Source organism: Martes martes (genome assembly GCF_963455335.1).
Source record: "Martes martes genome assembly, chromosome: 4".
NCBI lineage: Eukaryota > Metazoa > Chordata > Mammalia > Carnivora > Mustelidae > Martes > Martes martes.
The window spans coordinates 113,458,680-113,471,568 of record NC_137891.1 but is presented as its reverse complement, the minus strand read 5'-3'; the positions used below and the strand labels follow the sequence as shown (position 1 = coordinate 113,471,568).

At 34.8% G+C, this 12,889-nt stretch overlaps 1 protein-coding gene across 3 annotated transcripts in view; it reads left to right on the top strand.

Annotated features, from left to right (window-relative positions):
- Window positions 1-12,889, top strand: part of MTF2 (metal response element binding transcription factor 2) — a 62,174-nt gene that overhangs the window by 33,490 nt on the left and 15,795 nt on the right. For 2 of the 3 annotated variants that reach the window (XM_080800909.1, XM_080800908.1), the window contains exons 2-10: window positions 1,107-1,123; window positions 1,204-1,305; window positions 1,430-1,511; window positions 6,633-6,728; window positions 6,968-7,068; window positions 7,461-7,609; window positions 10,141-10,236; window positions 11,144-11,212; window positions 12,273-12,396. In XM_080800909.1, coding sequence (XP_080657035.1) covers window positions 6,653-6,728; window positions 6,968-7,068; window positions 7,461-7,609; window positions 10,141-10,236; window positions 11,144-11,212; window positions 12,273-12,396 — 615 coding nt within the window. In that variant the 5' untranslated portion in view covers window positions 1,107-1,123; window positions 1,204-1,305; window positions 1,430-1,511; window positions 6,633-6,652. Of the gene's footprint in view, window positions 1-1,106; window positions 1,306-1,429; window positions 1,512-6,632; window positions 6,729-6,967; window positions 7,069-7,460; window positions 7,610-10,140; window positions 10,237-11,143; window positions 11,213-12,272; window positions 12,397-12,889 lie in introns of all 3 variants that reach the window. The other variant, XM_080800907.1, reaches the window with a different exon arrangement.

The window sequence follows — 12,889 nt, the reverse complement described above, 5'->3', positions numbered from 1 at the left end:
TGACCTGAGCCGAAGGCAGCCGCTTAACCAACTGAGCCACCCAGGCGTCCCTCTGGTTTCTTTTGCTTAGCCTAATATCTTCAAGGTTTATTCATGTTGAAGCTCATGATAGAATTTCCTAGAATTTGTGTATTCTTAGGTATTGAAATTAGGTAGTCCCAATTCCTAGGTATTGAAACAGTTTTTTTCCTCCCCCACTTACTTTATTTTTACTTAACTTTTATACTATCTACTTTTGAATTATTGTCTGTCTAGTTTTATACATTGCTGTGTGTTTAATTAGTAAAGCATCTAAGTTAAGAAAATGAAACCAAACAAACAGTGCTTTGTTACCTTTGAGAAAAAGTTGGTGGTAGTGATGCTGTGGTTATGCTATGCTGTTTATGGAATTACTAATATATGAATAATAATATAATTTTGGAATACATAATTTTGGGGTCTTTTGCTTAAAAAATATAAATGATGTTATACCTCTTATTTGAGTATGATTTTGTACAATTGGTGTTTCTTAATTTTATTAAACTCCTAGTCTTTATATTTTAGGGACTTGGGACACATTCCCATCAATAAACGACTTAATTCAGTGGTGGTTCACTTAAGGAGGTCATGGCTACTCTTCCAATGAGTTGAATATACCCAACCACCCCAAAGTCACTGGTTAGTGTGTTTTCACTATGTGTGGCATAATTATTTTTATTCTTTTTCATGTGCTTATGAAATTGTGCCATGTAACTTCTTTTTAGTTTATCTAAACCCGGTCATGAGATTTAAGGCATCCTTTGCTCATGACCATGGCTTACCCGCTTCAGCTTAGAGCTGTTATTTTGATACTAGGTGCTCTGAATGTGTGATCTTAGAGTGATTGCTGAATCCTTATCTCAGTAAGGGTAGGCATTGAATGAATTTTGAGAACAACTATCATTTTCTTTAAAGTTACTTATTCTGGAGAGTATTTGTGTTTTGAGATACCTATTAAATTTTCTCCCAATTTAAGGTTTTTTTTAAATAAATCAAAAATTTTGATTAATATATAAAACATATCATTGGTGTATAAGTAAGCTCTTTAAGTAAGTTAATCTTATATATGGTCTTTTATTCCTAATCAGAGACTCTACAGGGGCAGGTAATTCACTGGTCCACAAGCGGTCTCCTTTACGTCGAAACCAAAAGACCCCAACATCCTTGACCAAGCTGTCTTTACAGGATGGACATAAAGTCAAAAAGCCAGCATGTAAATTTGAAGAGGGTCAGGATGTCCTAGCTAGATGGTCAGATGGCTTGTTTTATCTTGGAACTATCAAAAAGGCAAGTTTTACCTTTATATATCTTTTGTTTTTTGCAGTAAATTTTTAATAATTCTGAGTTTAAGTTTAACTTCATATTTCTAACTTACAAAAAAAATCACCATAAATATTCCTCTGTATTTCAGATAAACATATTGAAACAGAGCTGCTTCATCATATTTGAAGACAGTTCTAAATCCTGGGTTCTCTGGAAGGACATTCAAACAGGCAGGTGCTACTATTTCTCTTGAACATGATTTACACTAAAATTTGATTTTCTTTAGCTGTCTCTTTCTAGTGTTTTTTGTTGAGTACTGTATACTAAGGTAACTCAGAATCACTTTTGAGGAAATGTGTTCTTCAAAGTCCTCAAGGAGTTATAATCTGTTATAAACCCTAGAAGAACAGGAATTATTCTTAGTTAGAACAGAGGTAGACTAAAGAACAGATGCGTCAGTGGTGTACATCTATGAACTATTTTTAGGGCCCATCTAATAATTTTGAAGAAAAATTTTTAGCCACTAATATGAGTAACACTTTGGGCTTCAACTTAACTGTTACTTGCTTATATTAGTAAAAGTAATGTAGAGAGCTAGTATTTATTGAGAACATACTATTTCCCAGATGATTTGGGGGATATTAGGACATATTAAACAGGTTTAGGATACTAGAAGTATTCATTAATAAGAATGATTTGAAATGACCATCTAATTAGGGGTTTTAAATTTGGATGGGAAAATGAGGCTCTATTTGTGTATAAGTAAAAGTGAATACAGGTATGCCTTGGTTTGGTTATAGGTATGTTTTTTGTAATGCTTTCTCTTTTATTACTGTAATAATTTCTATGTTTGCTATATACCCTTTGAATCTGCTAAATAAGGGTGTTGTTCCCAGGTATTTTTCTTATGAAAAATGATTTATAAATAACGAGTACTAAAAACTTGAGTATTTTAGCTGCACACCAAAGCCCTACTTTTTTTTTTTTTAATTGAATTAAGAGGCCTCTGCTAAGACCTGTGTTTCATATCAAGGAGATACAAATTTTCTTTCCCTAAAGGGTGGATACCTTTCTAAAAGTATTTGGTGATTGGGTTTTTAATTTGAATCCCAAGTGGAACTCTATGGTAGATTACTGCTGTGTTCCATTTCTTGATTTCATTCTTAATTTTTTATTTCATTCTTAAATTTTTTTAATTTCTTGATTTCATTCTTAAATTTTTTAAAGAATAAGGAAGTTTTGGTTAAAGAATTAGAATGATCTAATTACCATGTACATAGTTGGTAATTGGGGCGTAAGTGGGGAACTTGATAGCTCTTACTCTAGTAATATGTCTTTCAGGAGAAACTTTATAGTTCTTGGGATTGATCAGTTTAAAGTTCTGAAATTATGTTTTAAATCTGAAATTGAGGAGTTAGAAGAGGGATAGGAGAAAGATTAGGAGATCTCAAACAGTAGGTGTATTGAGCACATCTTGTTACCCTGCATACAGAATTAATGTATGAATTATTATTAGTTTGTAAACATGGATCTTTCTTTGTGGTAGGACTGAAACATGTTGCACTGCTTCTGTTCCTCTGTTAGTTATGAGTCTCTTTCAACTTTTCAGGGTTCTTGCAGGTTATAGATATATTTGTTTCCTTCCCTCCCTCCTCTGTCCATTCCTTCCTTTCAGACAGGAAGAAGAAAGGCTGTAGTACATACAGAAAGTTGTGGAAGTGTGGGCACTTGGGTGGCTCAGTTGGTTAAGCAACTGCCTTTGGCTCAGGTCATGATCCCGGAGTCCTGGGATTGAGTCCCGCATCAGGCTCCCAGCCCCAAGGGGAGTCTGTTTCTCCCTCTGACCTTCTCAGTCTCTCATGCTCTCTTTCACTTTATCTTTCTCTCTTTCTCTCTCTCTCAAATAAAGAAAATACATATTTTTTAAAACAGAGTTGTGAAAGTGAAGGGTACTGTCCAATGTGTGTTCTACCCAGTATATCAGTTTAGAGGTCTGTGATTGTTTTTGCTCACTGTCTTTTTTTATTGTCCTAGAACTGAAAAGAAAAAAGAATTGCTCCTTGGCTATTTAACTCTTTTTTTCCTTAAGATTTATTTATTTATTTATTTGAGAGAGAGAGAGAGAGAGAGAGAGAGAGTGAGTGTCACATGCATGGGGGAAAAGGGCAGAGGAAAAGCAAGAGAGAAGCTCAAGTGGAGTCTGTACTGAGCAGAGTCCTGTGCAGAACTCAGTCCCCCACTATCCTGAGATTATGACCTGAGCCGAAACCAAGAGTCCTAAACTTAACTGACTGCACCACTGTTTAACTCTTTCTAGCACCCAGAAAATAGTGCACATGTAAATGGAGTTGCTTTAGAATGAGGAAGTGAAAGTGAATACTGCATTATGGCAGATTTCAGTGTGGAGTGTAGCTTTAGTAATTTTCTTCCTATAAGAAACCTGCTAATAGTAGATATGTATTGTAATGACTTAATTGGACTAATTTCATACATCTAATTAGATAATTTTTTTTTAAAGATTTTATTTGTCAGAGAGAGAGCACAAAGAAGGGAGAGTGGCAGGCAGAGGGAAAAGCAGGCTCTCCACTGAGCAAGGAGCCCAATGTGGGGCTTGATCCCAGGACTCTGAGTTCATGACCTGAGCCAAAGTCAGACGCTTAAGTGACTGAGCTACCTAGGCGTCCCTAATAAGATTCTTTTAAAAAGTTTATGTAAATAAGGAAAAATATAGAGAGAGTTATGTTAGCAGTCAAAGAAATGTACATTACAAAAGGGAGACAGGTTAAAACAAATACATTTAAAAGGATTTTAAATTTTTTTTTTTGAGATTTTATTTATTTATTTGACAGAGACAGAGATCACAAGTAGTCAGAGAAGCAGGCAGAGAGAGAGGGGGAAGCAGGCTCCCTGCTGAGCAGAGAGCCTAATGCAGGGCTCCATCTCAGGACCTTGAGATCATGACCTGAGCTGAGGGCAGAGGCTTTAACCCACTGAGCCACCCAGGCACCCCAAGGATTTTAAATTTTAACACCTAATGTGGTTTCTGTGAAAATAGTTTTATTTTGGGCACCTGGGTGGCTCAGTGGTTTAAGCCTCTGCCTTCGGCTCAGGTCATGATCTCGGGGTCCTGGGATCGAGCCCCGCATCGGGCTCTCTGCTCAGCAGGGAGCCTGCTTCCCCCCTCTCTCTGTCTGCCTCTCTGCCTAGCTCTGATTTCTCTCTGTCAAATAAATTTAGAAAAAAAAAAAAAAAAAAGAAAAAAAAAAGAAAATAGTTTTATTTTGGGTATTACTTTAACAGTTGCATTAATGTTTTATATTCTTTAATCGATACTGCTTAGTCAGTTCTAGCAGTTTATTCAAAAGAAAGAATTCAAAAGTGAGAATGCTAGTGGAAAACATTTATTGTAGTTTTATTTTAACAACAACAAAAAACTTGATATGTATAAGATAAAACCTGGGGCCATTGGTCCTTTTTCAGGGAATTGCTGATTTGAAGTGAGAGGTGTCAGGCTCAGTTGGATTGCTTTCCTGACCAGAGCCATAAACTCAGAACCTATGGACTGTTTCCTTCCAAGTGTACAAGGAAGTAAACAAAGCCTGGGAGAGGTAGGGAGAGAGGACAAGAGACCACAATAAACAAAGAAAGATGCAAAAAGTGAACAAACAGGGATGCCTGGGTGGCTCAGTTGGTTAAGCCGCTGTCTTCAACTCAGGTAATGATCCCAGGGTCCTGGGATTGAGTCTCGCCTGTGTCGGGCTCGTTACTGGGCAGGGAGCCTGCTTCTCTCTCCTCTGCCTTCCACTCTGCCTGCTTGTGTTCTCTCTCTCTCTCTCTCTCTGACAAATAAATAAATAAATATTTTTTAAAAAAATGAACAAACAAAAAATTTGGTGACTTACATAAGAGTAGAGGTGTAATAAAGTAAATTTGGTTATTTCTACTGGATAGGATATTATGCAGCTATTAGAAATTATAATTTTGGGGGCACCTGGGTGGCTCAGTGGTTTAAGCCTCTGCCTTCAGCTCAGGTCATGATCTCGGGGTCCTGGGATCGAGCCCCACATCAGGCTCTCTGCTCAGTGGGGAACCTGCTTCCTCCTCTCTCTGCCTGCTGCTCTATCTACTTGTGATATTCTCTCTGTCAAATAAATAAATAAATCTTAAAAAAAAAGAAATTATAATTTTGAAAATAGCAGTGTGAGCAGTACTTTTGGTAGAAAAAATATTCTAAAATATTGATGAAAGGTAGGATCTCAGAGTGGAGAGAATATGGACTCTGGCATATCTGGATTTGAATCCTAGCCTTGATACTTTCTGAGGATCCTAGGGTTAATTATCTTTCTGAGCCACAATTTCTCTATCTAATAATAAGATACTTATAGAACTAAACAAAATAATATATGTCAAGAGCTTAACGATACTTGGCTAATAGCACAGAATGGTACATTTTATTATTGTTGGCGTATGAATATACCATGTAGTTTAACTATGAAATTGAGGAGAAGAGAATATTGGAAATAATGATGTTAGAGTGTTAAAATCATATTCTAAATTTTGTGGATAAAATTGTTATTAGAATAAAAATGCCTAAAGAAGAAATAATTTACCTATTAAGGTAAAAAAGATAGTTTTAATTTACCTATTAAGGTAAAATTATTTTACCTATTATAATTAATAAGTACTATTATTAATTAATTAATAAGTATTGATTTACCTATTAAGGTAAAAAAAAACTTTTGTTGCCTGAGATTTTGTTAGGATACTTTATTGAACACCATATTTCCAGATTTCTGAAGCTGGAGATTAAATAATTGGAGTTCAGCTTCTTTCCTGTCAGTAAATAAAAAGAAATGTGCTGAGTCCAGAGAGAAAGAAGTCATTGACATATCTTCTTGGCCCTTTTTCTTTAGTCTCATGATGGTAGATAGTGTAGGGTGAGTGAATACTGTAGGGTGAGTGAATACATGTATATAGGTAGGTAGATATGTATTCTGCAGAGTAATCCTAGTGTTTACAAAACATCGCATTTCCTTGTCCCTCAGGGGAGTATGAGTGTTAGAAGTGAATAAAGGATCTTGCCTGAGAGCAGTTTAAATTATGCCATCTGCTGTAAAAACAGATTAAATTATCGATGTAGGTAGTTAGGTATGTTAAGTTAAAGGCGGGAGGGACACAGGTTGCATAGAGATAGCATTTTGTGGATAGTACTTTGCCTTGAGAAGAAATCATTATGATTTAGTGAATAAACATTGCCAATACAGGCTACCCACAGGATCAAAAAGTAGTTTTGTTATATGAAATACTTCTTTATTATGACTGTCTTTTAATGTATATTTTAAATATTTTAGGAGCCACTGGAAGTGGGGAAATGGTCTGTACAATATGTCAAGAAGAGTATTCAGAAGCTCCCAATGAAATGGTTATATGTGATAAGTGTGGCCAAGGTAAACATTGATTTCTTTTAATCTTACTTAATCTTACTTTTAATCTTACTTAACTCTCCTGTTGAAGATTAATGATTAAAAGTATTTTACATCGATAACTTGAAGCTGTTATCTTAAATTTATTCATCAATTGTAAATATATTAATGTAGGAGAAGAGTACTAAAAATGCCTTCTTGAAATTGTGTTGCAGTATTTATTAATAAAATAGAATTTGCTTTATGCTTTTTTTGATATTAAGGATATCATCAGTTGTGTCACACACCTCATATTGATTCCAGTGTGATTGATTCAGATGAAAAATGGCTCTGTCGACAGTGTGTTTTTGCAACAACAACAAAGGTATCTTTTAAGTGTTTTGGGCTAAAGCCCTAAATGGAATTTGTAAGGCACTCTCAACGTTTAATGATTGTGTACGTTGAAAGTTTATGTGACTGAAATGAGCAATCAATGTTGGGTAGAAAGAGGTGAGGCTTATTGTTTGACTAATGGTGCTTAAGTGACTTGCAGCTATCCTTGCACTTATTTTCTGATAGTGAGTGGTCTTGGAATTGGGGCAATAATTTGAAAGACAACAAAATAAATAAAGATTATTATTAGTCAAACAGTTTGTGATATGGTAAGAAATTTAGAATGGAAGTTTCTTCAGAAGTTTTAGAAGCATGTTATGTTAAGGAACTGTATTTAAGGTTTTATTCTTCATTCGTTCAAATAACTTTTTCCCTCTAATATAGAGGGGTGGTGCGCTTAAGAAAGGACCAAATGCCAAAGCATTGCAAGTCATGAAGCAGACATTACCCTATAGTGTGGCAGACCTTGAATGGGATGCAGGTCATAAAACCAATGTCCAGCAATGTTATTGCTATTGTGGAGGCCCTGGAGAGTAAGTAAATAGTTATTTCATGCCCTTTAAGTGATTTTTGTTTATATTATCTTTTTTATTTTTGTTATTGATTGTGATGTGGAAATGATAGTGAATTGTAAATGCATGAAAGTCTCAATAAAGAAAATAAGGGGAGAAAATTAGAGGTCGTAGCATCTGTATTATTAGATTTTAGCTAAATAAATGAATCAGAGTTCTAACTAAGAATGTTTAGAAATTTACCTTTAACTTCTGATCACTGGTCTTTGTTCTGCTCTTTGGAACTAAACAGATACATCTTATCTCTCTTAGAAGGTAACTCCTAAAATATTTCAATCCAGCAATCATATGCCCCCCCCACCCCGTGGCTCATACTAACACTGTCTTTTTTCCAGGTTAAAATCTCCATTATCATCAAACATTCTTTGTGACATGACTTCTCACCTCTGTCTTTGTTGCTCTCCAGGTTTTGAAAGTTACTCTTGAAATATGGTGTTATGATTAGAAAATGCTTATTAGGAAGTTAGAAAATTCTAAGAATAATCTCACAGAATATAATTGAGCTATTAGAGTTCAGAACGTTATGCTTCTGTTATTGCAAGGGAAGATTCTGTTTATTACTTCTTTTGGGTTGTCTTCTTACTTTTTTTGTTGTTCAGTTTGGGTTTGTGGTGGTCAACTAATACCTCTAATTTCTTTTTTTTTTTTAATAAGCTCATATTAAGCCAAGTTGTGCATCATGTATTTGTACTACATTTAAAAAAATGGTAGTGAATCATATTTCAGTCTTTAATTGTAATTATTGGTTTCTTGTGTCCTTCCCTCTCAGACTCTGCTTCTCTTAAGACAAGGGTGTTGTTTGTTTATTTTTTAAAGATTTTATTTATTTGAGAGAGAGAAAGTGAGAGCATGAGCTGGGGGAGGGGCAAAAGGAGAAGGACAAACGAGTGGGGAGCCAGACTCCGGGCTCAGTCCAAGTACCCCGAGATCATGACCTGAGCCAAATCAGATGCTTAACCAACTGAGCCACTCAGGCACCCCAGCAAGGGTGCTATTTAGGAGAATGCTGGGTTAGTCATTGTCATTAAATGTCATTAAGGTACAGTCATTGTCATTAACATAATATCTGTTCAAATGCATTACAGGAAATGTCTGTAAAGTTTACCATGACTGGGACATAAGTTCTTGATGGAAACATAAATAAATGAATGTATAGATGAATGAGTTTTTAGCTCTTCATTCTTCCTAATCTCTAATTCTTTTCTTTTTTTTTAAGATTTTTTATTTACTTATTTGACAGACAGAGATCACAAGTAGGCAGAGAGGCAGGCAGAGAGAGAGGAGGAAGCAGACTCCCCGCCGAGCAGAGAGCCCAACGCGGGGCTCGATCTCAGGCCCCCGGGATCATGACCTGAGCCGAAGGCAGAGGCTTTAACCCACTGAGCCACCCAGGCGCCCCCTAATCTCTAATTCTTAATGGAATTTTTTATTTGTGATTTAACCTTTTTATAACAACTCTTAGTTTTTGGTCACCTGCAGATTTAAGGAACATTTGTCTAGTTTCTTTAATCACTTATAAAAAAGAGATACAGTGAATAAACATAGAGAATGATCTTTTCCTTTACTCATTTATACCTAGCATTTGGTTTAAAGTATTAATTCAAAATAAGTGGAAGCCATCATAGACATTTTATGAAGTGGATCATTCATTGTTCTTGAAGTCCCATGACCATGTGAACTGTGTTTGATATTGTTAGCAGCTCTAACTTTAGCAGAGGATCTAGCTACGTATCCAGAACATAATTAGCATTTTTTAGTCTTTTGATGAATGAATAATAACCTTACTTAATATCAGTCTTCATTCCTTTGACTGTATATGGCTTATAGTTAATGGGGGACTGACTTTTTGAGCAAAATAATTATTGGAAGAAAAGGCATTATTCGGGTGGCCAGTAAGGATATTACATCAAAACCACGTACCAGCTGAAAAGAGAGGATATCCCTAGATAGAGATTCAGTTTTAGCTTCTTCAGCTATCTGAAAAATAACAAAACCTGTCACAAAGCCTTTATATCTGGTAGAGTCTTTGATTAGATTTATAATTATGTTAACCAAATTTATATATAAAGGTGTTATTTTACATTGCTTTTCATTATACTGGAAAGGAATAATGGAAACATTGTGAAGATACAAAGCTGCCTGTGACTATTGGGTATATTGGGCAAACAGCTGTGCATGTCAGTAACCTCTGAACTAATCTCCCTTAGGAGATGGGGAGAGTCAGTGTGAAAAAAAAATCCCGGGTTTGTTCTTTGGCACAGATTCTTCACTAGTCTAGGAACCAGGCTTTATAAATTCTTGTGGATTAGAAAGGAGGGGTGGAATCACCAGTAGCCTTTTGGGAAAGAAAAATTTTCGTGTTAAATATAGCAGAAATGTTATGGTGTAATCATGACTGTATTTTGTATAATGCCACTAGATTTTGTTTTGCTTTGTTTTTAAAACTTTACCTGGAAAAGTAGTAATTTTAATCTTAACTTTTTTTCTTATAGCTGGTATTTAAAAATGTTACAGTGCTGCAAATGTAAGCAGTGGTTTCATGAGGCTTGTGTGCAATGCCTGCAAAAGCCAATGCTATTTGGAGATAGGTAAGAAGGGCACTTGAACTTTACCAATTGATACTTTTTTTTTTTAGCTTTTATACTGTAGTTGTGTTTACAGTTTCAGATTTCTAAATGTAATTACAAATAATCTGTGAAGGAGTCACTTTAGAGGGAAAAGACTGAATGATAGACTTAAATTATGTATAATTTTAAAATACACATGATTTTTGTGGTTTTAGGTGTTATTCCAGAATAGTTTTAAGTATTTGATCAGTGATTGTATTTGCCCCTATTGCCCCACAATACTCTAAACTATTCCCATTGGTACCTTCCTTTTAAAAACCTCAAAGGGATCCTGTGACAGAAAATTGGAAAAGGCTACAGAACCTTGATACAAAATTTACACCCTCCTTGATCTAAAGAATTAACAAAAGCAGACCCTAATCTGCTTTCTGGATTGGGAGAATGTGGAATAGCAGAGAGCTCTAGGAAGAAAAATAAAATAGCACTGAATTTGGCATAAAAAACATGGGTTTAAATGTTGGCTTATGCTGTTTACTGTCTTTCAGAATTTAGGAAGAGAAGCGTATCTTCTTTTATGTTACCAGATTGTTTAAAGCATTGAGTATAACACTGTATATGGGGGCTGCCATCATAGTTCATGGTACACACAAGACATTAGTAAACTGTACCTGTGTATGAACCTGTGTGTGAACTCTGAATGTCTAATGGGTAGAAAAAAAAAATTGCCTTTGTCCCCCATGTATGAACTATTTCATTATTTGTTGTTATTGAAAAACTTTAAATCACAGTGTCATAATTCAGATTATATTTTGCTTTGTGTATCGCTTATCTTTTGTAGGATATGTACTTGCTGAATATTAGCTTTAATTGTTGAATAATTTATGTATACCTTTGATTACTCAGTATAAAACTTTTCTTTTTTCCTTAGGTTTTATACATTTATTTGCTCTGTCTGCAGTTCTGGACCAGAATACCTCAAACGTCTACCATTACAGTGGTAAGTATGGACATTTCTGTTAAGGAACAACAAAGGGCCATATTCTTAAACCTACAGGATGAAATGTTCTGAATATGTTAACTTGGTTTAAATAAAAATTTGCTTTTCTTTATGCCTGGCTTTCTTTTATTTATCCTTAAACCTGATGTCATTTCAGTAAAGATTGTCTAGTTTTATTGCTGAAATAATAAGGCCATTTATTTTTTAATGCATAGAACGTAGCTTCACATATCTTTTAGATTTTCAAAATTCTTATTCATGTTTTTAATTCTTTTGGCCTTCAGAATAGCATACGGCAGAAGAGAGAGGTCTTATACGAAATATGCTGGTTTCTGCTTTAGTGTAATTCTTGGGTATGGGAAGTGTGATGAATTTTGGGAGATTTCTGATAAAATGCTTATAGTAAGTACTTAGAAATTTTTTTTTAATTTTGTTTTTTTTAAAGATTTTATTTATTTATTTGATAGAGAGGGAGAGAGACAGCGAGAGAAGGAATATAAGCAAGGGGAGTGGGAGAGGAAGAAGCAGACTCCCTGCTGAGCAGGGAGCCTGATGTGAGGCTCCATCCCAAGAGCCTGGGATCATGACCTGAGCCAAAAGCAGATGCTTAACTACTGAGCCACCCAGATGCCCCAGTACTTATAAATTTTTATTAAATGTTTTATGTATTTTAGGAATAGATAAGATTTAACTCATGACTCAGATAAAGTCTGTTAAAATATGAGCTGTTCTATGGCTTATATATAAGTGAAATGTAGATATTTTTATTATGAGTTATTTTTTCTAATAGTTACTTCCTCTTTGAATGCATCTTAAGAAATTACTCAAATTCCTTTTAGTTTATGTTTACTACTCAGTATAAGCAAGTATTTAGTTAATGTTTTCCAATTATTTTCATATGTAATTTATTACATTGTGATTATAACTTATGCTGTTGACCCTCTGCTTACCTATATACTTCAGTTTGGATTTTTTAATTGCTGTTTTTATTTTTTAAAATGTGATTTCTTAATAACCAAAAACATTGCTTTTGTATATTGTGATTATTTTTGGATTCCAGGGTAGATATAGCACACCTTTGCCTTTACAACCTAAGTGTTATTCACAAGAAGAAATACTTTGATTCTGAACTTGAGCTTATGACATACATTAATGAAAACTGGGATAGATTGCATCCTGGAGAGGTAAGTGGTCTTAGAGCTAACTTTATTAGCTACTTGATGTCAATTTTTGTTTTGTTTCTGTTTAAAACAACTAAGATAAATGTATAAGTTACACATCTAAAATAAAATTTTAATTTTAGTTCAGGGAGAAGTAACTCTGATGATGTCAGGGTCAGCCCTCTCCTCCTGTTTATTGCCTGTTGACTCAGGGAAAAATTTAGAAGGAGGAAGAAAATTATTTGATTTTCGCATTTTCTGAAGTGAGAATCATTGTAGTTAAAGATAGAAGGGAGGGAGAAATCCTTATTGAAATTCTTATTATTGCGTATCTTACTTATGTTTCCTCCTCCTGTTTTTCTAAGTTTCTATTTAAGAGATATAACCAACACTCCTCTTTCCTCTCTTGTTGTATATAATCTTTGACTTCCAGGAATGGGGGCACCTAGTAATAGTGTTAGAGTAATGTGTTAGGGAGTAAAGATATTCTAGTTGGAGATTATCCCCCTCATTCTGA